This window comes from Phasianus colchicus, chromosome 37 (assembly GCF_987193195.1).
Source record: "Phasianus colchicus chromosome 37, bPhaCol1.hap1.1, whole genome shotgun sequence".
Taxonomy (NCBI): Eukaryota; Metazoa; Chordata; class Aves; order Galliformes; family Phasianidae; genus Phasianus; species Phasianus colchicus.
In genome coordinates, this window is record NC_143472.1 from 1,488,525 (window position 1) to 1,516,038 (window position 27,514).

A 27,514-nucleotide genomic window follows, 5' to 3' on the forward strand; every position below is an offset into this window, starting at 1 on the left:
CACCATTGACCCCATTGACCCCGATGCCCCCATTACCCCCATTCCCCCATTGACCCCCATTGACCCCCATTGACCCCCTTTCCCCCTATTGACCCCATTGACCCCATTGACCCCATTGACCCCGATGCCCCCATTACCCCCATTCCCCCATTGACCCCCATTGACCCCCATCCCCCCCATTACCCCCATTCCCCCATTGACCCCCATTGACCCCCATCCCCTCCATGACCTCATTGGCCCCCATTGACCCCCATTGACCCCCTTTCCCCCTATTGACCCCATTGACACCATTGACCCCATTGACCCCGATGCCCCCATTACCCCCATTCCCCCATTGACCCCCATTGACCCCATTGACCCCATTGACCCCCATTCCCCCATTGACCCCCATTGACCTCCATTGACCCCCATGCCCCCATAACCCCACTGACCCCGAATGCCCCATTGACCCCCATTACACCGTTGACCCCAATTCCCCCCTATTGACTTCCATTGACCCTCATTGACCCCATTGACCCCGATGCCCCCATTACCCCCATTCCCCCATTGACCCCCATTGACCCCCATCCCCCCCATGACCCCATTGACCCCCATTGACCCCCATTCCCCCTATTGACCTCCATTGACCCCATTGACCCCATTGACCCCAATGCCCCCATTCCTCCCCATTCCCCCATTGACCCCCATTCCCCCCATGACCCCATTGACCCCCATTGACCCCCATTCCCCCTATTGACCCCCATTGACCCCATTGACCCCATTGACCCCGATGCCCCCATTACCCCCCATTCCCCCATTGACCCCCATTGACCCCCATTCCCCCCATGACCCCATTGACCCCCATTGACCCCCATTCCCCCTATTGACCTCCATTGACCCCATTGACCCCATTGACCCCAATGCCCCCATTACCCCCATTCCCCCATTGACCCCCATTGACCCCCATCCCCCCCATGACCCCATTGACCCCCATTCCCCCTATTGACCCCATTGACCCAATTGACCCCATTGACCCCATTGACCCCGATGCCCCCATTCCCCCATTGACCCCCTCCCCCCGATGACCCCATTGACCCCCATTGACCCCCATTGACCCCCATTCCCCCTATTGACCTCCATTGACCCCATTGACCCCGATGCCCCCATTACCCCCATTCCCCCATTGACCCCCATTCCCCCCATGACCCCATTGACCCCCATTGACCCCCATTCCCCCTATTGCCCCCATTGACCCCATTGACCCCATTGACCCCGATGCCCCCATTACCCCCATTCCCCCATTGACCCCCATTCCCCCCATGACCCCATTGACCCCCATTGACCCCCATTCCCCCTATTGACCTCCATTGACCCCATTGACCCCGATGCCCCCATTACCCCCATTCCCCCATTGACCCCCATTCCCCCCATTCCCCCATTGACCCCCATTGACCCCCATCCCCGCCATGACCCCATTGACCCCCATTCCCCCTATTGACCTCCATTGACCCCATTGACCCCATTGACCCCGATGCCCCCATTCCTCCCCATTCCCCCATTGACCCCCATTGACCCCCATTGACCCCATTGACCCCCATGACCCCATTGACCCCCATTGACCCCCATGACCCCATTGACCCCCATTGACCCCCATCCCCCCCATTGACCCCCATCCCCCCATAACCCCATTGACCCCGAATGCCCCATTGACCCCCATTACACCATTGACCCCCATTCACCCTATTGACCTCCATTGACCCCATTGACCCCATTGACCCCGATGCCCCCATTACCCCCATTCCCCCATTGACCCCCTCCCCCCGATGACCCCATTGACCCCATTGACCCCGATGCCCCCATTACCCCCATTCCCCCATTGACCCCCATTGACCCCCTCCCCCAGATGACCCCATTGACCCCCATTGACCCCCATCCCCCCCATGACCCCATTGACCCCCATTGACCCCCATTACCCCCATTCCCCCATTGACCCCCATTGACCCCCATCCCCCCCATGACCCCATTGACCCCATTGACCCCCATTGACCCCCATTGACCCCATTGCCCCCCGTTGCCCCACTGACTCGGTTGCGCCCCCTGGTGGCAGAGCGAAGCAGCAGGCCAAGATGGCGGATTACTGCCGCTCCACCTTTGGGGAGGCGCTGCTGCTGCAGCCACTGGACAAATATCCGGTGAGCCTGAGGGGTCGTGGGGTCAGGGGGTCATGGGGTCATGGGGTCAGTGGGGTCAGTGGGGTCAGTGGGGTTTGGGGTCATTGGGGGGTATTGGGGTCATTGGGATTTGGAGGCGTTGGGGTCATTGGGGGGCATTGGGGTCATTGGGATTTGGGGTCACTCGGGGCAATTGGGGCCATTGGGGTCATTGGGGTCATTGGGATTTGGGGGCATTGGGGTCATTGGGGGGCATTGGAGTCATTGGGATTTGGGGGTGTTGGGGTCATCGGGGGGCATTAGGGTCATTGGGATTTGGGGGCGTTGGGGTCATTGGGGGCAATTGGGGTCAGTGGGGTCAGTGGGGGTCATTGGGGTTTGGGGTCATTGGGGGGCATTGGGGTCATTGGGATTTGGGGGCGTTGGGGTCATTGGGGTCATTGGGGTCGTTGGGGTCAGTGGAGGTCATTGGGGTTTGGGGTCATTGGGGGACATTGGGAGGCATTGGGATTTGGGGGCGTTGGGGTCATTGGGGGCAATTCGGGTCATTGGGGTCAATGGGTTGTTGGGGTCATTGGGGTCAGTGGGGTTTGGGGTCATTGGGGGACATTGGGGTCATTGGGATTTGGGGGCGTTGGGGTCATTGGGGGCAATTGGGGTCATTGGGGTCAATGGATTGTTGGGGTTTGGGGTCATTGGGGGGCATTGGGGTCATTGGGATTTGGAGGCGTTGGGATCATTGGGGGGCATTGGGGTCATTGGGATTTGGGGTCATTCGGGGCAATTGGGGCCATTGGGGTTTGGGGTTATTGGGGTCATTAGGGTCATTGGGATTTGGGGGCATTGGGGTCATTGGGGGGCATTGGAGTCATTGGGATTTGGGGGCGTTGGGGTCATTGGGGGCAATTGGGGTCATTGGGGTCGTTGGGGTCAGTGGGGGTCATTGGGGTTAGGGGTCATTGGGGGACATTGGGGTCATTGGGATTTGGGGGCGTTGGGGTCATTGGGGGCAATTCAGGTCATTGGGGTCAATGGGTTGTTGGGGTCAGTGGGGGTCATTGGGGTTTGGGGTCATTGGGGGGCATTGGGAGGCATTGGGATTTGGGGGCGTTGGGGTCATTGGGGTCATTGGGATTTGGGGGCGTTGGGGTCATGGGGCAATTGGGGTCATTGGGGTCAGTGGGGGTCAGTGGGGGTCATTGGGGTTTGGGGTCATTGGGATTTGGGGGCATTGGGGTCATTGGGGGGCATTGGAGTCATTGGGATTTGGGGTCATTCGGGGCAATTGGGGTCATTGGGGTCATTGGGGTCATTGGGATTTGGGGGCATTGGGGTCATCGGGGGGCATTGGAGTCATTGGGATTTGGGGGCATTGGGGTCATTGGGGGCAATTGGGGTCATTGGGGTCAGTGGGGTCAGTGGGGTCAGTGGGGGTCATTGGGGTTTGGGGTCATTGGGGGGCATTGGGGTCATTGGGATTTGGAGGCGTTGGGGGCAATTGGGGTCATTGGGGTTTGGGGTCATTGGGGGTCATTGGGGGCGTTGGGGTCATTGGGGTTTGGGGGCATTGGGGGGCATTGGGGTCATTGGGATTTCGGGTCATTGGGGGCAATTGGAGTCATTGGGGTTTGGGGTCATTGAGGGTCATTGGGGTCATTGGGATTTGGGGGCGTTGGGGTCATTGGGGGGCATTGGGGTCATTGGGGATTGGGGTCATTGGGATTTGGAGGCGTTGGGGTCATTGGGGGCAATTGGGGACATTGGGATCATTGGGGTTTGGGGTCATTGGGGGTTATTGGGGTCATTGGGATTTGGGGTCATTGGGGGCAATTGGGGTCATTGGGGTTTGGGGTCATTGGGGGTCATTGGGGTCATTGGGATTTGGGGGCATTGGGGTCATCGGGGGGGATTTGGGATCACCGGAGATTGGTGTCATTAGATTTGGGGTTTTGGGGTGAATTGGGGCCGTTTTGGGGTCTCTTGGCCATATTTAACCCCTTCCCCCCCCCAACCCAGCTGCACCCGGGGGTCTTTGGGGTCTGGGTGGATTTGGGGGATTTGGGGTCGTTGGGGCCATTGGGGATCACTGGAGATTGGTGTCATTAGAAGGGATTTGGGGTTTGGGGATTTGGGGTCGTTAGGGATCACTGGAGATTGGTGTCATAAGATTTGGGGTTTTGGGGTGAATTGGGGCCATTTTGGGGTCTCTTGGCCATATTTAACCCCTTCGCCCCCAACCCAGCTGCAGCCCGGGGGTCATTGGGGTCGGGGGGATTTGGGGTCGTTGGGGACCACTGGAGATTGGTGTCATAAGATTTGGGGTTTTGGGGTGAATTGGGGCCGTTTTGGGGCCCGCTGGCCATTTTTAACCCCTTCGCCCCCAACCCAGCTGCAGCCCGGGGGTCATTGGGATCTGGGGGGATTTGGGGTTGTTGGGGATCACCAGAGATTGGATTCATTAGAAGGGATTTGGGGTTTTGGGGTGAATTGGGGCCATTTTGGGGCCCGCTGGCCATTTTTAACCCCTTCGCCCCCAACCCAGCTGCAGCCCGGGGGTCATTGGGGTCGGGGGGATTTGGGGCCATTGGGGACCACTGGAGATTGGTGTCATAAGATTTGGGGTTTTGGGGTGAACTGGGGCCGTTTTGGGGCCCGCTGGCCATTTTTAACCCCTTCCTCCCCAACCCAGCTGCAGCCCGGGGGTCGTTGGGGTCTGGGGGGATTTGGGGCCACTGGGGATCACCGGAGATTGGTGTCATAAGATTTGGGGTTTTGGGGTGAATTGGGGCCGTTTTGGGGCCCGCTGGCCATTTTTAACCCCTTCCTCCCCAACGCAGCTGCAGCCCGGCGTCCCGCTGCCGAGCCCCGAGGAGCTGCGCGGCCGGATCCTCATTAAGAACAAAAAGCGGCGGCCGCGACCCCAACCCGGAGCGCCGCCCCCCCCCGCCGCCGGCGGAACCTCCGCCGACAGCGCCCCCCAGCGGCGGCGGCCCAATGAGCCCGGCCACAACGACGGTACGGCGCTGCTGTCACACTATGGATCCGTGACCCTACAGACCTGTGATCCTATGGATCTATAATCCTATAGACCTGTGATCCTATAGATCTATAATCCTATAGACCTGTGACCCTATGGATCCGTGACCCTACAGACCTGTGACCCTATAGATCTATAATCCTATAGACCTGCGACCCTATGGATCCGTGACCCTACAGACCTGTGACCCTATAGATCTGTAATCCTATAGACCTGTGACCCTACAAACCTGTGACCCTATGGATCTATAATCCTATAGACCTGTGACCCTATAGACCTGTGACCCTATAGATCTATAATTCTATAGACCTGTGACCCTATGGATCTGTGACCCTACAGACCTGTGACCCTATGGATCTATAATCCTATAGACCTTTGACCCTATAGACCTGTGACCCTATAGATCCGTAATCCTATAGACCTGTGACCCTGTAATCCTATAGACCTGTGACCCTATAGATCTATAATCTTATAGACCTGTGACCCTACAGACCTGTGATCCTATGGATCTGTGACCATATAGACCTGTGACCCTATAGACATGTGATGCTATAGACCTGTGACCCTATGGATCTGTGACCCTACAGACCTGTGACCCTATAGATCTATAATCCTATAGACCTGTGACCCTATAGACCTGTCACCCTATGGATCCGTGACCCTATAGACCTGTGGCCCTATAGATCTATAATCCTATAGACCTGTGATCCTATGGATCCGTGGCCCTACAGACTTGTGACCCTATAGATCTATAATCCTATAGACCTGTGATCCTATAGACCTGTGATCCTATGGATCTGTGACCCTATAGACATGTGATCCTATAGACCTGTGACCCTATAGACCTGTGACCCTATGGATCTATAATCCTATAGACCTGTGACCCTATAGATCCGTAATCCTATAGACCTGTGACCCTGTAAACCTATAGACATGTGACCCTATGGATCTGTGACCCTACAGACCTGTGACCCTATAGATCCGTAACCCTATAGACCTGTGACCCTATAGATCCGTAATCCTATAGACCTGTGACCCTGTAAACCTATAGACATGTGACCCTATAGATCTATAATCTTATAGACCTGTGACCCTATAGACCTGTGACCCTATAGACCTGTGACCCTATGGATCTGTGACCCTACAGACCTGTGATCCTATAGATCTGTAATCCTATAGATCTGTGACCCTATAGATCTATAATCCTATAGACCTGTGACCCTGTGACCCTATAGACCTGTGACCCTATAGACCTGTGACCCTGTAACCCTATAGACCTGTAACCCTATAGACCTGTGACCCTATAGACCTGTGACCCTGTAACCCTATAGACCTGTGACCCTATAGATCCGTAATCCTATAGACCTGTGACCCTGTAACCCTATAACCCTGTAACCCTGTAACCCTGTAACCCTTTAACCCTATAACCCTGTAATCCTATAACCCTATAATCTTATAACCCTATAACCCCGTAACCCCATAATCCTATAACCTCATAGCCCCATAACCTCATAACCCGCCCCATAATCTTATAACCCCATAACCCTATAACCAGTCCCATAACACTGTAACCCCATAACCCAATAACCCCATAACCCCATAAGCCCATAACCCCATAAACTCATAACCCCATAACCCCACAGCTCGCCCCATAACCCCACATCCCCCCCAACTCCATATCCCACCCCATAACCCCATAGCCCACCCCATAACCCCATATCCCGTCCCATAACCCCATATCCCATCCTATAACCCCATAGCCCATCCTATAACCCCATATCCCGTCCCATAACCCCATATCCCACCCCATAACCCCATAGCCCATCCTATAACCCCATAGCCCATCCTATAACCCCATATCCCATCCCATAACCCCATATCCCACCCCATAACCCCATATCCCACCCCATAACCCCATAGCCCATCCTATAACCCCATATCCCACCCCATAACCCCATATCCCATCCCATAACCCCATATCCCATCCCATAACCCCATATCCCACCCCATAACCCCATAGCCCATCCTATAACCCCATAGCCCATCCTATAACCCCATATCCCATCCCATAACCCCATATCCCACCCTAAAACCCCATATCCCACCCCATAACCCCATAGCCCATCCTATAATCCCATATCCCGTCCCATAACCCCATATCCCACCCCATAACCCCATATCCCACCGCATAACCCCATAGCCCAACCTATAACCCCATAGCCCATCCTATAACCCCATATCCCATCCCATAACCCCATATCCCACCCCATAACCCCATATCCCACCCCATAACCCCATAGCCCATCCTATAACCCCATATCCCATCCCATAACCCCATATCCCACCCCAAAACCCCATAGCCCATAACCCCATATCCCGTCCCATAGCCCCACACCCAATATAACCCCATGACCCCATATAACCCCATAACCCCATATAACCCCATAACCCCATATCAGACCCTATATCTAACCCCATAACCCCATAACCCCCTATCTGACCCCATAACCCCATATAACCCCATAACCCCATATCTGATCCTATATCTGACCCCATAATCCTATAACCCCCTATCTGACCCCATAACATCATATAACCCCATAACCCCGTATCTGACCCTATATCTAACCCCATAACTCCATAACCCCCTATCTGACCCCATAACCCCATGTCTGACCCTATATCTGACCCCATAACCCCATAACTCCCTATCTGACCCCATAATCCCATATCTGACCCTATATCTGACCCCATAACTCCATAACCCCCTATCTGACCCCATAACCCTATATAACCCCATAACCGCCTATCTGACCCCATAACTCCATAACCCCATCTAATCCCATAACCCCATATAACCCCATAACCCCATATCTGACCCTATATCTGACCCCATAACTCCATAACCCCTTATCTGACCCCATAACCCCATATAACCCCATAACCCCATATCTGACCCTATATCTGACCCCATAACTCCATAACCCCTTATCTGACCCCATAACCCCATATAACCCCATAACCCCATATCTGACCCTATATCTGACCCCATAACCCCATATCTGACCCTATATCTGACCCCATAACCCCATAACCCCCTATCTGACTGCATAACCCCATATCAGACCCTATATCTGACCCCATAACCCCCTATCTGACCCCATAACCCCATATCAGACCCTATATCTGACCCCATAACCCCATAACTCCCTATCTGACCCCATAATCCCATATCTGACTCTATATCTGACCCCATAACCCCATATTTGACCCCATAACCCCATATCTGACCCTATATCTGACCCCATAACCCCATAACCCCATATCTGACCCCATAACCCCGTATGTGACCCCATAACCCCCTGCAGACCCCCCCGACGCTGCGCTGCCCCCCCTGACCCCAAATGGAGACGAGCGACCCCAAAAGTTGGGAGAACCCCGAAAGTCCATCGGTGAGCTGTGGGGTCACGGGGTCATGGGGTCGTGTGGGGTCATGGGGTCACATGTGGGGTCATGGGGTCGGATATGGGGTCATGGGGTCACATATGGGGTCACGGGTTTATGGGGTCGGATATGGGGTTATGGGGTCACATGTGGGGTCATGGGGTCGGATATGGGGTTATGGGGTCAGATATGGGGTTATGGGGTCGTGTGGGGTTATGGGGTCACATGTGGGGTCATGGGGTCGGATATGGGGTCATGGGGTCACATATGGGGTCACGGGTTTATGGGGTCGGATATAGGGTTATGGGGTCACATGTGGGGTCATGGGGTCGGATATGGGGTTATGGGGTCAGATATGGGGTTATGGGGTCGTGTGGGGTTATGGGGTCACATGTGGGGTCATGGGGTCGGATATGGGGTCATGGGGTCACATATGGGGTCACGGGTTTATGGGGTCGGATATAGGGTTATGGGGTCACATGTGGGGTCATGGGGTCGGATATGGGGTCATGGGGTCACATATGGGGTCATGGGGTTATGGGGTCGGATATGGGGTTATGGGGTCACATGTGGGGTCATGGGGTCGGATATGGGGTTATGGGGTCAGATATGGGGTTATGGGGTCGTGTGGGGTTATGGGGTCACATGTGGGGTCATGGGGTCGGATATGGGGTCATGGGGTCACAGATGGGGTTATGGGGACAGATGTGGAGTTATGGGGTCAGATATGTGGTCATGGGGTCGGATATGGAGTTATGGGGTCAGATATGGGGTCATGGGGTCGGATATGGGGTTATGGGGTCAGATATGGGGTCATGGGGTCGTGTGGGGTTATGGGGTCAGATATGGGGTCATGGGGTCGGATATGGAGTTATGGGGTCAGATATGGGGTCATGGGGTCGTGTGGGGTTATGGGGTCAGATATGGGGTCATGGGGTCGGATATGGAGTTATGGGGTCAGATATGGGGTCATGGGGTCGGATATGGGGTCATGGGGTCGGATATGGAGTTATGGGGTCAGATATGGGGTTATGGGGTCAGATATGGGGTCACGGGGTTATGGGGTCGGATATGGGGTTATGGGGTCACATGTGGGGTCATGGGGTCACATATGGGGTCATGGGGTCAGATATGGAGTTATGGGGTCAGCTATGGGGTCATGGCGTCAGCTATGGGGTCATGGGGTCAGATATGGTGTCATGGGGTCATGGGGTCGGATATGGGGTTATGGGTTCAGATATGAGATTATGGGGTCAGCTATGGGGTCATGGGGTCAGATATGGGGTTATGGGGTTATATGGGGTCATGGTGTCAGATATGGGGTTATGGGGTCATGGGGTCAGATATGGGGTCATGGGGTCACTAAGGGTTATGGGGTCACAGGGTTATGGGGTCATGTGTGGGTCATGGGGTCGCTGAGGGTTATGGGGTCATTTGGGGGCTTATGGGGTCATGGGGTGGGATTTGTGGTCACATGGGATTGTGGGGTCACATGGGGGTTATGGGGTCATGGGGGGGATTTGGGGTCACATGGGCTTATGGGGGCTTATGGGGTCACGTAAGGTTATGGGGTCACATGGGAGTTATGAGGTATTGGGGTGGGATTTGGGGTCACGGGAGGGTTATGGGGTCACATGGGAGTTATGAGGTATTGGGGTGGGATTTGGGGTCACGGGAGGGTTATGGGGTCACAGGGGGGTTATGGGGTCACATGGGAGTTATGGGGTCATGGGGGGGATTTGGGGTTACGTGGGGTTGTGGGGTCACGTTGTGGTTATGGGATCACGGGGTTATGTGGTCACATGGGAGTTATGGGGTCATGGGGGGGATTTGGGGTCATCTGGGGGTTATGGGGTCACATGGAGGTTATGGGGTCATGGGGGGATTTGGGGTCACATGGGAGTTATGGGGTCATGGGGGGGTTATGGGGTCACATGGGAGTTATGGGGTCATGGGGGGGTTATGGGGTCAAGGGGTTATGGGGGCTTATGGGGTCACATAAGGTTATGGGGTCACATGGGAGTTATGAGGTATTGGGGTGGGATTTGGGGTCACGGGGGGGTTATGGGGTCACGGGGTTATGGGGTCACATCAGAGTTATGGGGTCATGGGGGGGATTTGGGGTCACATGGGGGTTATGGCGTCATGGGGGGATTTGGGGTCACATGGGGTTGTGGGGGCTTATGGGGTCACGTAAGGTTATGGGGTCACATGGGAGTTATGGGGTCATGGGGGGGATTTGGGGTCACGTGGGGTTGTGGGGTCACAAGGTTATGGCGTCATGGAGGGGATTTGGGGTCACATGGGGTTGTGGGGTCACAGGGTTATGGGGTCATGGGGGGGTTATGGGGTCACATGGGAGTTATGGGGTCATGGGGGGGATTTGGGGTCACATGGGGTTATGGGGTCAAGGGGTTATGGGGGCTTATGGGGTCACATAGGGTTATGGGGTCACATGGGAGTTATGAGGTATTGGGGTGGGATTTGGGGTCATGGGGGGGTTATGGGGTCACAGCAGGGGGTTATGGGGTCACAGGGGGGTTATGGGGTCACGGAGGGGGGGTCCCTAAAATCTTTGGGGTCGCCCCCAGACCGCGAGGCCGAGAGTGAGGAGGAGGAGGAGGACGACCCCGAAATGAGGAAACCCACGGGGGAGGAGGTGCGTTGTGGGGTTTTTGGGGTCCTGTGGGGTTTTGGGGTCCTGTGGGGTTTTGGTGGGGGCTATGGGGTGGGGGAGGTCTTATAGGTTTGGGATCCTATGGGGTTTTTGGGGTCCTATGGGGTTTAGGGGATCATATGGGGTTCTGGGGGGTCTTTGAGATCCTATGGGGTTTTGGGGGGTTATGGGGTTTTTGGGGTCCTGTGGGGTTTTGGGGAGGGCTATGGGGTGGGGGGGTCTTATAGGTTTGGGATCCTATGGGGTTTTTGAGGTCCTACGGGGTTTAGGGGATCATATGGGGTTTTGGGGGGTTCTGTGGGGTTTTTGAAGTCCTATGGGGTTTTTGACGTCCTATGGGATTTTTGGGGTCCTGTGGGGTTTTGGGGGGACTATGGGGTGGGGGAGGTCTTATAGGTTTGGGGTCCTATGGGGTTTTTGAGGTCCTGTGGGGTTTAGGGGATCATATGGGGTTTTGGGGGGTTCTGTGGGGTTTTTGAAATCCTATGGGGTTTTGGGGTCCTATGGGGTTTTGGGGTCCTGTGGGGTTTTGGGGGGACTATGGGGTGGGGGGGTCTTATAGGTTTGGGATCCTATGGGGTTTTTGGGGTCCTATGGGGTTTAGGGGATCATATGGGGTTCTGGGGGGTCTTTGAGATCCTATGGGGTTTTGGGGGGTTATGGGGTTTTTGGGGTCCTGTGGGGTTTTGGGGTCCTGTGGGGTTTTGGGGAGGGCTATGGGGTGGGGGAGGTCTTATAGGTTTGGGGTCCTATGGGGTTTTTGAGGTCCTGTGGGGTTTTGGGGTCCTATGGGGTTTTGGGGGTCCTATGGGGTGGGGGGGTCTTATAGGTTTGGGATCCTATGGGGTTTTTGAGGTCCTACGGGGTTTAGGGGATCATATGGGGTTTTGGGGGGTTCTGTGGGGTTTTTGAAGTCCTATGGGGTTTTTGACGTCCTATGGGATTTTTGGGGTCCTGTGGGGTTTTGGGGGGACTATGGGGTGGGGGAGGTCTTATAGGTTTGGGGTCCTATGGGGTTTTTGAGGTCCTATGGGGTTTAGGGGATCATATGGGGTTTTTGGGGGTTCTGTGGGGTTTTTGAAATCCTATGGGGTTTTGGGGTCCTGTGGGGATTTGGGGGTCCTATGGGGTGGGGGGGGTCTTATAGGTTTGGGATCTTATGGGGTTTGGGAGTTCCTATAGGGCTTGAGGGGGTTATGGGGTTTTGGGGGTGCTGTGGGGTTTTTGGGGTTCTATGGGGTTTTGGGAGGTCTTATAGGTTTGGGATCCTATGGGGTTTTTGAGGTCCTATGGGGTTTAGGGGATCATATGGGGTTTTTGGGGGTTCTGTGGGGTTTTTGAAATTCTACGGGGTTTTGACGTCCTATGGGATTTTTGGGGTCCTGTGGGGTTTTTGGGGTCCTATGGGGTTTTGGGGGTTCTATGGGGTGGGGGGGGGTCTTATAGGTTTGGGGTCTTATGGGGTTTGGGAGTTCCTATAGGGCTTGAGGGGGTTCTGTGGGGTTTTGGGAGTCCTAAAGGGTTTTGGGGGTGCTGTGGGGTTTTTGGGGTTCTATGGGGTTTTGGGAGGTCTTATAGGTTTGGGTTCCTATAGGGTTTTTGAGGTCCTGTCGGGTTTAGGGGATCATATGGGGTTTTTGGGGGTTCTGTGGGGTTTTTGAAATCCTATGGGGTTTTGGGGTCCTATGGGGTTTTTGGGGTCCTGTGGGGTTTTTGGGGTCCTATGGGGTTTTGGGGGTTCTATGGGGTGGGGGGGTCTTATAGGTTTGGGGTCCTATGGGGTTTGGGAGTTCCTATAGGGCCTGAGGGGGTTATGGGGTTTTCGGGGTCCTGTGGGGTTTTAGGGTGCTGTGGGGTTTTTGGGGGTTCTGTGGGGTTTTTGAAGTCCTATGGGGTTTTGACGTCCTATGGGGTTTTGTGGTCCTTTGGGGTTTTTCGGGTCCTATGGGGTTTTGGGGGTTCTATGGGGTGGGGGGGGGTCTTATAGGTTCGGGGTCTTATGGGGTTTGGGAGTTCCTATAGGGCCTGAGGGGGTTATGGGTTTTTCGGGGTCCTGTGGGGTTTTGGGGTGCTGTGGGGTTTTGGGGGGGGCTATGGGGTTTTTGAGGTCTTATAGGTTTGGGATCCTATGGGGATTTTGAGGTCCTATGGGGTTTAGGGGATCATATGGGGTTTTTGGGGGTTCTGTGGGGTTTTTGAAGTCCTATGGGGTTTTGGGGTTCTATGGGGTTTTGGGGGTCCTGTGGGGTTTTTGGGGTCCTATGGGGTTTTGGGGGTTCTATGGGGTGGGGGGGTGTCTTATAGGTTTGGGGTCTTATGGGGTTTGGGAGTTCCTATAGGGCTTGAGGGGGTTATGGGGTTTTGGGAGTCCTATGGGGTTCTTTGGGGTGCTGTGGGGTTTTTGGGGTTCTTTGGGGTCCTATGGGGTTTTTGGGGTTCTTTGAGGTTTGGGGAGGTCTTATAGGTTTGGGGTCCTATGGGGTTTTTGAGGTCCTATGGGGTTTAGGGGATCATACGGGATTTTTGGGCCCTCTATGGGATTTTTGGTTCCGCTATGGGGTTCTTAGGGCTTCTATGGGGTTTTGGGTCCCCTATGGGGTTTTTGGGGCTCTTTATAGGGTTTTGGTCCCCATATGGGTTTTTTAGGGTCTCCTATGGGGTTTTGGGTCCCCGTATGGGATTTTTGGTCCCACTATGGGGTTTCGGGTCCCCCTATGGGGTTTTTAGGGTCTCCTATAGAGTTTTGGGTCCCTGTATGGGGTTTTTGGTCCCACTATGGGATTTTTGATCCTGCTATGGGGTTTTGGGTCATCTATGGGGTTTTTGGTCTCGCTATGGGGTTTTTAGGGTCTCCTATGGGGTTTCGGGCCCTCTATGGGATTTTGCGTCCCCCTATGGGGTTTTTGGTCCCCCGATGGGGTTTTTAGGGTCTCCTATGGGGTTTTGGTTCCCCTTATGGGGTTTTGGGTCCCCGTATGGGATTTTTGGTCCACTTATGGGATTTTTGTTCCCGCTATGGGGTTTTGGGTCTGCCTATGGGATTTCCGGTCCTCCTATGGGGTTTTTAGTGTCTTCTATGGGATTTTGGATCCCCGTACGGGATTTTTGGTCCCCTTATGGGGTCTCCTATGGGGTTTTGGATCCCCTTATGGGGTTTCGGGTCCCCCTATGGGATTTTATGTCCACTTATGTGATTTTTGGTCCCGCTATGGGGTTTTTAGGGTCTCCTATGGGGTTTTGAGTCCCTGTATGGGATTTTTGGGTCCCTCTATGGGATTTTTTGTCCCTCTATGTGATTTTTGGTCCTGCTATGGGGTTTCGGGTCCCGCTATGGGATTTTTGGTCCCCCTATGGGGTTTCAGGTCCCCGTATGAGATTTTTGGTCCCCTTATGGGGTCTCCTATGGGGTTTTGGATCCCCCTATGGGGTTTCGGGTCCCCCTATGGGATTTTTGGTCCTGCTATGGGATTTTTGGTCCTGCTATGAGGTTTCTAGGGTCCCCTTATGGGATTTTTGGTCCCCCTATGGGGTTTCGGGTCCCCCTATGGGATTTTTGGTCCTGCCATGGGATTTTTAATCCCCCCGATGGGGTTTTTAGGGTCTCCTATGGGATTTTTGGTCCCGCTCTGGGGTTTTGAGTCCCGCTATGGGATTTTTGGTCCTTCTATGGGATTTTTGGTCCTGCTATGGGGTTTTTAGGGTCTCCTATGGAATTTTTGGTCCCGCTATGGGGTTTTGGGCCCCCATATGGGATTTTTGGTCCCCTTATGGGGTTTAGGGTCCCCCTATGGGATTTTTTGTCCCCCTATGGGATTTTCGGTCCCTGTATGGGGTTTTTAGGGTCTCCTATGGGGTTTAGGGCCTTCTATGGGGTTTAGGGCTGTCTATGGGATTTTGGGTCCCCCTATGGGATTTTTAGTCCCGCTATGGGATTTTTGGTCCTGCTATGGGGTTTTTAGGGTCTCCTATGGGATTTTTGGTTTCCTTATGGGATTTTTGGTCCCCCTATGGGGTTTTGGGTCCCTCTATGGGATTTTTGCTCCCGCTCTGGGGTTTTTAGTGTCTCCTATGGGATTTTTGGTCCCGCTCTGGGGTTTTTGGTCCCCCTATGGGATTTTTGCCCCCGCTCTGGGGTTTTTGGTCCTGCTATGGGGTTTTCGGTCCCGCTATGGGGTTTTTAGGATCTCCTATGGGGTTTCGGGTCCCCCTATGGGATTTTGGTCCCCCTATGGGGTTTTGGGTCCCCGTATGGGATTTTTGGTCCTGCTATGGGGTTTTTAGGGTCTCCTACGGGATTTTTGGTCCTGCTATGGGATTTCTGGTTTCGCTATGGGGTTTTTAGTGTCTCCTATGGGATTTTTGGTCCCGCTATGGGGTTTTTGGTCCTGCTATGGGGTTTTTAGGGTCCCGCTATGGGGTTTTGGGTCCCCCTATGGGATTTTTGGTCCTGCTCTGGGGTTTTTGGTCCTGCTATGGGGTTTTTAGTGTCTCCTATGGGATTTTTGCCCCCGCTCTGGGGTTTTTGGTCCTGCTATGGGGTTTTCGGTCCCGCTATGGGGTTTTTAGGGTCTCCTATGGGATTTTTGGTCCCCCTATGGGATTTTGGTCCCCCTATGGGGTTTTGGGTCCCCGTATGGGGTTTTTGGTCCCACTATGGGGTTTTTAGTGTCTCCTATGGGATTTTTGCCCACGCTCTGGGGTTTTTGGTCCCGCTCTGGGGTTTTTGCCCCCGCTCTGGGATTTTTGGTCCCCCTATGGGGTTTTGGGTCCCTCTATGGGATTTTTGCTCCCGCTATGGGATTTTTGCTCCCGCTCTGGGGTTTTTAGTGTCTCCTATGGGATTTTTGCCCCCGCTCTGGGGTTTTTGGTCCTGCTATGGGGTTTTTGGTCCTGCTATGGGGTTTTTAGGGTCTCCTATGGGATTTTTGGTCCCCCTATGGGATTTTTGCCCCCACTCTGGGGTTTTTGGTTCTGCTATGGGATTTTTGGTCCTGCTATGGGGTTTTTGGTCCCGCTATGGGATTTTTGGTCCCCCTATGGGATTTTTGCTCCCGCTATGGGATTTTTGGTCCCCGTATGGGATTTTTGCCCCTGCTCTGGGGTTTTTGGTCCCGCTCTGGGGTTTTTGGTTCCGCTATGGGGTTTTTAGTGTCTCCTATGGGGTTTTTGCCCCCGCTGTGGGGTTTTTGCCCCCGCTGTGGGGTTTTTGCCCCCGCTGTGGGGTTTTTGCCCCCGCTGTGGGGTTTTTGCCCCCGCTGTGGGGTTCCGTTCCCCGTGCGGGGTTTCGGGGCCCCTTACGGGGTTGCTGTGGGGCTGCAGGGCACGGCGAGCAGCGAGGTGCGGGCGAGCGAGGAGATGTCGACGCTGGTCAACTACGTGGAGCCCGTCAAGTTCAAGTCCTTCAGCGCTGCCTGCAGTGCGCGGGGCGCTTTGGGGCGGGGGGCACTTATGGGGCGGGGGCACTTATGGGGCGGGGGCACTTATGGGGTTTGGGGGCACTTATGGGGCGGGGGGCACTTATGGGGCTGGGGGCACTTATGGGGTGGGGGCACTTATGTGGTGGGGGCACTTATGGGGCGGGGGGCACTTATGGGGTCAGGGCGGGGCACTTCTGGGGTGGGGGCACTTATGGGGCTGGGGGCACTTATGGGGCTGGGGGCACTTATGGGGTTTGGGCACTTACGGGGTCTGGGGGGGGGGGCACTTATGGGGCTGGGGGCACTTATGGGGTCTGGGGGGGCACTTATGGGGTTTGGGGGCACTTATGGGGCTGGGGGCACTTATGGGGCTGGGAGCACTTATGTGGTGGGGGCACTTATGGGGTTTGGGGGCACTTATGGGGTGGGGGCACTTATGGGGCTGGGAGCACTTATGTGGTGGGGGCACTTATGGGGTTTGGGGGCACTTATGGGGTGGGGGCACTTATGGGGCTGGGAGCACTTATGTGGTGGGGGCACTTATGGGGTTTGGGGGCACTTATGGGGTGGGGGCACTTATGGGGCTGGGGGCACTTATGGGGTGGGGGCACTTATGGGGCTGGGGGCACTTATGGGGTGGGGGCACTTATGGGGCTGGGGGCACTTATGGGGTGGGGGCACTTATGGGGCTGGGGGCACTTATGGGGTTTGGGGGCACTTATGGGGCTGGAGGAATCTCTGTAGGGTTTGGGGTCACTGTGGGGTGGGGGTCCTATGGGGCACTTATGGGGTCTGGGGGCACTTATGGGTTTTGCGGGCACTTATGGGGCTGGGGACACTTATGGGGCTGGGGGCACTTATGGGGTGGGGGCACTTATGGGGTTTGGGGGCACTTATGGGGCGGGGGCACTTATGGGGCGGGGGGTACTTATGGGGTCTGGGGGGGCCATTTATGGGGTGGGGGGCACTTATGGGGTTTGGGGGCACTTATGGGGTCAGGGGGGGGCACTTCTGGGGTGGGGGCACTTATGGGGCTGGGGGCACTTATGGGGTTTGGGCACTTACGGGGTCTGGGGGCGGGGGGCACTTATGGGGCAGGGGCACTTATGGGGCTGGAGGACCTCTATGGGGTTTGGGGGCACTTATGGGCTTGGGGGCACTTATGGGGTGGGGGCACTTATGGGGTCTGGGGGGGGGGCACTTACTTTTGGGGTTTGGGGGCACTTATGGGCTTGGGGCACTTATGGGATGGGGGGGCACTTATGGGGTTTGGGCACTTACGGGGTCTGGGGAGGGGGGGCACTTATGGGGCTGGGGGCACTTATGGGGCGGGGGGCACTTATGGGGTTTGGGGGCACTTATGGGGTCTGGGGGCACTTATGGGGTGGGGGCACTTATGGGGCTGGAGGACCTCTATGGGGTTTGGGGGCACTTATGGGGTCTGGGGGCACTTATGGGGTGGGGACACTTATGGGGTTGGGGGCACTTATGGGATTTGGGGGCACTTATGGGGCTGGAGGACCTCTATGGGGTTTGGGGGCACTTATGGGGTCTGGGGGCACTTATGGGGTCTGGGGAGGGGACACTTACTTATGGGGTTTGGGGGCACTTATGGGCTTGGGGCACTTATGGGGCGGGGGGCACTTATGGGGCGGGGGCACTTATGGGGTCTGGGGGCACTTATGGGGCTGGGGGCACTTATGGGGTCTTGGGGCACTTATGGGGTCTGGGGGGGAGCACTTATGGGGTTGGAGGAGTACTATAGGGTTTGGGGTCACTGTGTGATGGGGGTCCTATGGGGCGGGGGCACTTATGGGGTCTGGGGGGGGGGGCACTTATGGGGCGGGGGTACTTATGGGGTCTGGGGGGCGGGCACTTACTTTTGGGGTTTGGGGGCACTTATGGGGTCTGGGGGCACTTATGGGGATGGAGGAATCTCTGTAGGGTTTGGGGTCACTGTGGGGTGGGGGCACTTATGGGGCTGGGGGCACTTATGGGGCGGGGGCACTTATGGGGCTGGGGGCACTTATGGGGTTTGGGGGCACTTATGGGGCTGGGGGCACTTATGGGGTTTGGGGGCACTTATGGGGCTGGAGGAATCTCTGTAGGGTTTGGGGTCACTGTGGGGTGGGGGCACTTATGGGGCTGGGGGCACTTATGGGGCGGGGGCACTTATGGGGCTGGGGGCACTTATGGGGTTTGGGGGCACTTATGGGGCTGGGGGCACTTATGGGGTTTGGGGGCACTTATGGGGCTGGGGGCACTTATGGGGTCTGGGGAGGGGACACTTACTTATGGGGTTTGGGGGCACTTATGGGGCGGGGGCACTTATGGGGTTTGGGGGCACTTATGGCGCTAGGGGCACTTATGGGGTGGGGGGCACTTATGGGGCTGGAGGAATCTCTGTAGGGTTTGGGGTCACTGTGGGGTGGGGGTCCTATGGGGCACTTATGGGGTTTGGGGGCACTTATGGGGCTGGGGGCACTTATGGGGTGGGGGGCACTTATGGGATTTGGATGCCCCCTATGGGATTTTGGTGTTTCCTATGGGGTTTTGGTGTTTCCTCTGGGTTTTTGGGGCTCCCTTGTGGGCTTTTCATGTTCTCCATGGGATTTTGGGGTTTCCTATGGGGTTTTGGGGTTCCCTATGGGTTTTTGGGGTCCTGTCTGGGGTTTTTGGGGTGACGCTGCTGTTTTTGGGGTCTGCAGAGCGGGACAAAGCCTTCGAGATGTCGTCCTTCGTGGAGACCAAAGGCTTGGAGCAGCTCACAAAGAGCCCCATCGAGTTCGTCGAGTATCCCAAAAAATGGGGGGGGGCGACCCCAAAACATGGGGGGGGCGACCCCAAAACATGGGGGGGGCGACTCTAAAACATGGGGGGGGGCGACCCCAAAACATGGTGGGGGGCGACCCTAAAACATGGGGGAGGGCGACCCCAAAACATGGGGGGGGCGACCCTAAAACATGGGGGAGGGCGACCCCAAAAAATGGGGAGGGGTGACCCCCCAAAATAAGGGGGGAGGCCCCAAATCATGGGAAAAACCCCAAAATGCTGGAGGACCCCAATATATGGGGGGAATCCCAAAAAGAGAGACGCCAAAATGGGGGGGGGGGGCGACCCTAAAAAGAGAGGGACCCTAAAAAATGGGGGGGGATTTAAAGAGGGGGGGGACCCCAAAATGTGGGGGACGCCGAAATATTTGGGGACCCCAAAAAGAGGGGCAGTAAAATGTGGGGGGGGACCCTAAAAAGGGAAGAACCCCAAAAAATGGGGGAATCAAAAAGGGGGGGACCCCAAAATAAATATGGGGGACCCCAAAAAGGGGGGGGTCCCAAAATATGGGGAGGACCCCAAAATATGGGGAGGACCCCAAAAAGGAGGAGAGACCCTAAAAAGGGACCCCAAAAATGGGGGGGGGGAGAATCCAAGAGGGGATGGACCCCAAAATATGGGCAAAACCCCAAAATTGGGGCGACCCCAAAATGTTGGGGGAACCCCATAAAGAGGGACACTAAAATATGGGGGGACCCTAAAAAGAGACGGACCCCAAAGATGGGTTTGGGGGTCCCTGTGGGGTTTATGGGGTCTTTATGGGGTTTATGGGATCCCTGTGGGGTTTATGGGATCCCTATGGGGTTTGGGGGTCACTGTGGGGTTTATGGGGTCCCTATGGGGTTTATGGGGTCTTTATGGGGTTTATGGGATCCCTATGGGGTTTGGGGGTCCCTGTGGGGTTAATGGGGTCCCTATAAGGTTTATGGGGTCTCTATGGGGTTTGTGGGGTCCCTGTGGGGGTTTTGAGGTCCCTATGGGGTTTGGGGGTCACTGTGGGGTGAGTGGGGTCCCTATAGGGTTTATGGGATCCCTATGGGGCGTGAAGGTACCAGTGGGGTTTATGGGGTTCCTGTGGGGTTTATGGGGTCCCTATGGGGTTTATGGGATCCCTATGGGGTTTGGGGGTCCCTGTGGGGTTAATGGGGGCCCTATGGGGTTTATGGGGTCCCTATGGGGTTTGGGGGTCCCTGTGGGGTTAATGGGGGCCCTATGGGGTTTATGGGGTCCCTATAGGGTTTATGGGATCCCTATGGGGTTTGGGGGTCCCTGTGGGGTTTATGGGGTCCCTATGGGGTTCGGGGGTCACTGTGGGGTTAATGGGGTCCCTATAGGGTTAATGGGGTCCCTATGGGGTTTATGGGATCCCTATGTGGTTTGGGGGTCCCAGTGGGGTTTATGGGGTCCCTATGGGGTTTATGGGGTCTTTATGGGGTTTATGGGATCCCTATGGGGTTTGGGGGTCACTGTGGGGTGAGTGGGGTCCCTATAGGGTTTATGGGATCCCTATGGGGCGTGAAGGTACCAGTGGGGTTTATGGGGTTCCTGTGGGGTTTATGGGGTCCCTATGGGGTTTATGGGGTCTTTATGGGGTTTATGGGATCCCTATGGGGTTTGGGGGTCCCTGTGGGGTTAATGGGGGCCCTATGGGGTTTATGGGGTCCCTATAGGGTTTATGGGATCCCTATGGGGTTTGGGGGTCCCTGTGGGGTTTATGGGATCCCTATGGGGTTTGGGGGTCACTGTGGGGTTTATGGGGTCCCTATGGGGTTTATGGGGTCTTTATGGGGTTTATGGGATCCCTATGGGGTTTGGGGGTCACTGTGGGGTTTATGGGGTCTTTATGGGGTTTATGGGGTCCCTATGGGGTTTGGGGGTCCCTGTGGGGTTTATGGGGTCCCTATAGGGTTTATGGGGTCCCTGTGGGGTTTATGGGGTCTTTATGGGGTTTATGGGATCCCTATGGGGTTTGGGGGTTCCTGTGGGGTTTATGGGGTCCCTATGGGGTTTGGGGGTCACTGTGGGGTTAATGGGGTCCCTATGAGGTTTGGGGGTTCCTGTGGGGTTAATGAGGTCCCTATGGGGTTTGGGTGTCCCTGTGGGGTTTATGGGGTCCCTATGGGGTTTATGAGGTCTTTATGGGGTTTATGGGGTCCCTGTGGGGTTTATGGGGTCCCTATAGGGTTTATGGGGTCCCTATGGGGTTTGGGGGTCACTGTGGGGTTAATGGGGTCCCTGTGGGGTTTATGGGATCCCTATGGAGTTTGGGGGTCCCTGTGGGGTTTATGGGGTCCCTATGGGGTTTATGGGGTCTTTATGGGGTTTATGGGATCCCTATGGGGTTTGCGGGTCCCAGTGGGGTTTATGGGGTCCCTATGGGGTTTATGGGGTCTTTATGGGGTTATTGGTTCCCTATGGGGTTTGGGGGTCACTGTGGGGTTTATGGGGTCCCAGTGGGGTTTATGGGGTCTTTATGGGGTTTATGGGATCCCTATGGGGTTTGGGGGTCACTGTGGGGTTTATGGGGTCTTTATGGGGTTTATGGGATCCCTATGGGGTTTGGGGGTCACTGTGGGGTTTATGGGGTCCCTGTGGGGTTAATGGGGTCCTTATGGGGTTTATGGGGTCCCTATGGGGTTTGGGGGTCCCAGTGGGGTTTATGGGGTCCCTATGGGGTTTATGGGGTCTTTATGGGGTTTATGGGATCCCTATGGGATTTGGGGGTCCCAGTGGGGTTTATGGGGTCCCTATGGAGTTTGGGGGTCACTGTGGGGTTAATGGGATCCTTATAGGGTTTATGGGGTCCCTATGGGGTTTGTGGGGTCCCAGTGGGGGTTTTGAGGTCCCTATGGGGTTTTGGGGCTCTCAGTGGGGTTGATGGGGTCTTTATAGGGTTTATGGGATCACTATGGGGCGTGAAGGTACCAGTGGGGTTTATGGGGTTCCTGTGGGGTTTATGGGATCCCTATGGGGTTTGGGGGTCCCTGTGGGGTTTATGGGGTCTTTATGGGGTTTATGGGGTCCCTATGGGGTTTGGGGGTCACTGTGGGGTTAATGGGGTCCCTATGAGGTTTGGGGGTTCCTGTGGGGTTAATGAGGTCCCTATAGGGTTTATGGGGTCCCTATGGGGTTTATGGGATCCGTATGGGGTTTGCGGGTCCCAGTGGGGTTTATGGGGTCCCTATGGGGTTTATGGGGTCTTTATGGGGTTATTGGTTCCCTATGGGGTTTGGGGGTCACTGTGGGGTTTATGGGGTCCCAGTGGGGTTTATGGGGTCTTTATGGGGTTTATGGGATCCCTATGTGGTTTGGGGGTCCCAGTGGGGTTTATGGGGTCCCTATGGGGTTTGTGGGGTCTTTATGGGGTTTATGGGGTCCCTATGGGGTTTGGGGGTCCCTGTGGGGTTTATGGGGTCCCTATGGGGTTTATGAGGTCTTTATGGGGTTTATGGAGTCCCTATGGAGTTTGGGGGTCACTGTGGGGTTAATGGGGTCCCTGTGTGGTTTATGGGGTCCCTATGGAGTTTGAGGGTCCCTGTGGGGTTAATGGGGTCCCTATGGGGTTTATGGGGTCTTTATGGGTTTTATGGGATCCCTATGGGGTTTGCGGGTCCCAGTGGGGTTTATGGGGTCCCTATGGGGTTTATGGGGTCTTTATGGGGTTATTGGTTCCCTATGGGGTTTGGGGGTCACTGTGGGGTTTGGGGGTCCCAGTGGGGTTTATGGGGTCTTTATGGGGTTTATGGGATCCCTATGGGGTTTGCGGGTCCCAGTGGGGTTTATGGGGTCCCTATGGGGTTTATGGGGTCTTTATGGGGTTTATGGGATCCCTATGGGGTTTGGGGGTCACTGTGGGGTTTATGGGGTCCCTGTGGGGTTTATGGGGTCTTTATGGGGTTTATGGGGTCCCTATGGGGTTTATGAGGTCTTTATGGGGTTTATGGGGTCCCTATGGAGTTTGGGGGTCCCTATGGGGTTTATGGGGTCTTTATGGGGTTTATGGGGTCCCTATGGGGTTTGGGGGTCCCTATGGGGTTTATGGGATCTTTATTGGGTTTATGGGATTCCTATGGGGTTTGGGGGTCCCTGTGGGGTTTATGGGGTCCCTATGGGGTTTATGGGGTCTTTATGGGGTTTATGGGGTCCCTATGGGGTTTGGGGGTCCCTGTGGGGTTTATGGGGTCCCTATGGGGTTTATGGGGTCTTTATGGGGTTTATGGGGTCCCTATGTGGTTTGGGGGTCTTTATGGGGTTTATGGGGTCCCTATGGAGTTTGTGGGGTCCCTGTGGGGTTTATGGGGTCCCTATAGGGTTTATGGGGTCCCTATGGGGTTTGGGGGTCCCTGTGGGGTTAATGGGGTCCCTATGGGGTTTATGGGGTCCCTATGGGGTTTGTGGGGTCCCAGTGGGGGTTTTGAGGTCCCTATGGGGTTTATGGGGTCTTTATGGGGTTTATGGGATCCCTATGGGGTTTGCGGGTCCCAGTGGGGTTTATGGGGTCCCTATGGGGTTTATGGGGTCTTTATGGGGTTTATGGGATCCCTATGGGGTTTGGGGGTCCCTGTGGGGTTTATGGGGTCCCTATGGGGTTTATGAGGTCTTTATGGGGTTTATGGGGTCCCTATGGAGTTTGGGGGTCACTGTGGGGTTAATGGGGTCCCTATAGGGTTAATGGGGTCCCTATGGGGTTTGTGGGGTCCCAGTGGGGGTTTTGAGGTCCCTATGGGGTTTTGGGGCTCTCAGTGGGGTTGATGGGGTCTTTATAGGGTTTATGGGATCCCTATGGGGCGTGAAGGTACCACTGGGGTTTATGGGGTCCCTATGGGGTTTATGGGGTCTTTATGGGGTTTATGGGATCCCTGTGGGGTTTATGGGGTCTTTATGGGGTTTATGGGGTCCCTATGGGGTTTGGGGGTCACTGTGGGGTTAATGGGGTCCCTATGAGGTTTGGGGGTTCCTGTGGGGTTAATGAGGTCCCTATAGGGTTTATGGGGTCCCTATGGGGTTTATGAGGTCTTTATGGGGTTTATGGGGTCCCTATGGGGTTTGGGGGTCACTGTGGGGTTAATGGGGTCCCTGTGGGGTTTATGGGGTCCCTATGGAGTTTGGGGGTCCCTCTGGGGTTTATGGGGTCCCTATGGGGTTTATGAGGTCTTTATGGGGTTTATGGGGTCCCTATGGAGTTTGGGGGTCCCTATGGGGTTAATGGGGTCCCTATAGGGTTTATGGAGTCTCTATGGGGTTTGTGGGGTCCCAGTGGGGGTTTTGAGGTCCCTATGGGGTTTGGGGGTCACTGTGGGGTTAATGGGGTCCCTATAGGGTTTATGGGATCCCTATGGGGCGTGAAGGTACCAGTGGGGTTTATGGGGTTCCTGTGGGGTTTATGGGATCCCTATGGGGCTCGGGGGTCCCTGTGGGGTTAATGGGGTCCCTATAGGGTTTATGGAGTCTCTATGGGGTTCATTGGGGTCCCTATGGGGATATGGGGTTCTTATGGGGTTTTGGGGTCCCTGGGGGTTTCCCTGTGTGGTTATGGGGATCCTATGGGAATATGGGGGGTCCCTATGGGATTTATGAGGTCCCAATGGGGTTTCAGGGTCCCAGTGGGGTTGATGGGGTCTTTATGGGGTTTTGGAGTCCCAATGGGATTTGGGGGTCTCAGTGGAGTTTATTGGCTTTCTATGGGATTTATGGTGTCCCTATGGGGTTTGGGGGTCTCAGTGGGGTTGATGGGGTCCCTAAAGGGTTTATGGGGTTGCTATGGGATTTTGGGGTCCCTGTGGGGTTTATAGTGTCCTGATGGGAATATGGGGTTCCTATGGGGTTTATGGGGTCCCTATGGAAATATGGTGTCCCTATGGGGTTTTGGGGTCCCTATGGGGCTTATAGGGTCCCTATGGGATTTTGGGGTCCCTGTGGGGTTTATAGTGTCCCTATGGGGTTTTGGGGTCGCTATGGGGCTTATAGGGTCCCTATGGGATTTTGGGGTCCCTGTGGGGTTTCTAGTGTCATGATGGGAATATGGGGTTCCTATGGGGTTTATGGGGTCCATATGGAAATATGGTGTCCCTATGTGATTTTGGGGTCTCTGTGGGGTTTATAGTGTCCCTATGGGGTTTTGGGGTCCCTATGGGGTTTATAGGATCCCTATGGGGTTTTGGGGTCGCTATGGGGCTCCCCTTGTGGCGCTGTGGCTCCTTAATGCCCCCCCAGGTACAATAAGAGGCAGCTGAGCCGGGTTTACCCCAAAGGGACGCGCGTGGATTCCTCCAACTTCCAGCCGCAGCTCTTCTGGAACGCGGGCTGCCATATGGCCGCCCTCAACTTCCAGACCCTCGGTCAGCCCCATAACCGCCCCATAACCGCCCCATAGCGCTGCCCCATAGCGCTGCCCCATAGCGCTGCCCCATAGCGCTGCCATTCAGTGCTGCCCCCTAGCGGCAGTCCATAGAACTGCCATCCAGGGCTGCCCCCTGGCGGCAGTTTATAACATTGCCATACAATGCTGCCCCCTAGCGGCAGCCCATAGCATTGCACCCAGTGCTGCCATCCAGTGCTGCCCCCTAGCGGCAGTCCATAGAACTGCCACCCACTGATGCCCCATAGCGGCAGCCCATAGCATTGCCGATCGGTGCTGCCATCCAGTGCTGCCCCCTAGCGGCAGTCTGTAACATTGCACCCAGTGCTGCCCCCCATCTCTGACCCCATCTCTGACCCCACATCTGATCCCATAACCCCCCTACACCCCCATATGTGACCCCATAAGCCCCCTTTACCTTCATCTCTGATCCCATAATCTCATATCTCGCTCTATAACTTCATCTCTGTCCCCATATTTCCATCTCTGACCCCATATTTCCATCTCTGACCCCATATTTCCATCTCTGACCCTATAACCCCTGCATAGTCCCATCTCTGGCCCCATATCCCCTTCCCTAACTCCATACCCCCATCTCTGACCCCATAACCCCATGTCTGAGCCCACATCTGGCCCCATAACCCCATCTCTGACCCCATAGCTCCCCCCATAACCCCATAGCCCCCACATCTGACCCTATACCCCCTTCCATAACCCCATAACCCCATCTCTGACCCCATAACCCCATCTCTGAGCCCATATCTGACCCCATACCCCCACATCTGACCCCATAATCCCTTCCATAACACCATACCTCCATCTCTGACCCCATGACCCCATCTCAGACCCCACATCTGACCCCTTACCCCCACCTCTGACCCCATACCCCATCTCAGACCCTACACCTGACCCCATACCCCCACCTCTGACCCCATACCCCCATCTCAGACCCCCCATCTGACCCCATAACCCCCATCTGACCCCATACCCCATCTCAGACCCCACACCTGACCCCATACCCCCTCCTCTGACCCCATACCCCATCTCAGACCCCCCATCTGACCCCATAACCCCCCCCCGTCCCCCCAGACGTCCCCATGCAGCTCAATCTGAGGCTCTTTGAGTACATCTGACCCCATAACCCCATCTCAGACCCCACACCTGACCCCATACCCCCCCCTCTGACCCCATACCCCATCTCAGACCCTACACCTGACCCCATAACCCCCATCTCTGACCCCATACCCCATCTCAGACCCTACACCTGACCCCATAACCCCCATCTCTGACCCCATACCCCATCTCAGACCCCACATCTGACCCCATAACCCCCCCCCCGTCCCCCCAGACGTCCCCATGCCGCTCAACCTGGGGCTGTTTGAGTACACCTGACCCCATACCCCATCTCAGACCCCCCATCTGACCCCATAACCCCCATCTGACCCCATACCCCATCTCAAACCCCACCTCTGACCCCATACCCCCATCTCAGACCCCACATCTGACCCCATAACCCCCCCCCGTCCCCCCAGACGTCCCCATGCAGCTCAATCTGGGGCTCTTTGAGTACATCTGACCCCATAACCCCACCTCTGACCC

General features: G+C 55.6%; 1 protein-coding gene across 2 annotated transcripts in view; it reads left to right on the top strand.

The window, feature by feature from the left end:
• The window catches only part of PLCB3 (phospholipase C beta 3), a 110,943-nt gene that overhangs the window by 38,306 nt on the left and 45,123 nt on the right, over positions 1-27,514 (top strand). Inside the window, exons 13-19 of one of the 2 annotated variants that reach the window (XM_090129761.1) lie at positions 2,087-2,171; positions 4,988-5,165; positions 8,556-8,639; positions 11,223-11,290; positions 16,628-16,724; positions 19,434-19,518; positions 25,771-25,895. In XM_090129761.1, the coding sequence (XP_089985887.1) occupies positions 2,087-2,171; positions 4,988-5,165; positions 8,556-8,639; positions 11,223-11,290; positions 16,628-16,724; positions 19,434-19,518; positions 25,771-25,895 (722 nt within the window). The remainder of the gene's footprint in view (positions 1-2,086; positions 2,172-4,987; positions 5,166-8,555; positions 8,640-11,222; positions 11,291-16,627; positions 16,725-19,433; positions 19,519-25,770; positions 25,896-27,514) is intronic. The other variant, XM_090129762.1, reaches the window with a different exon arrangement.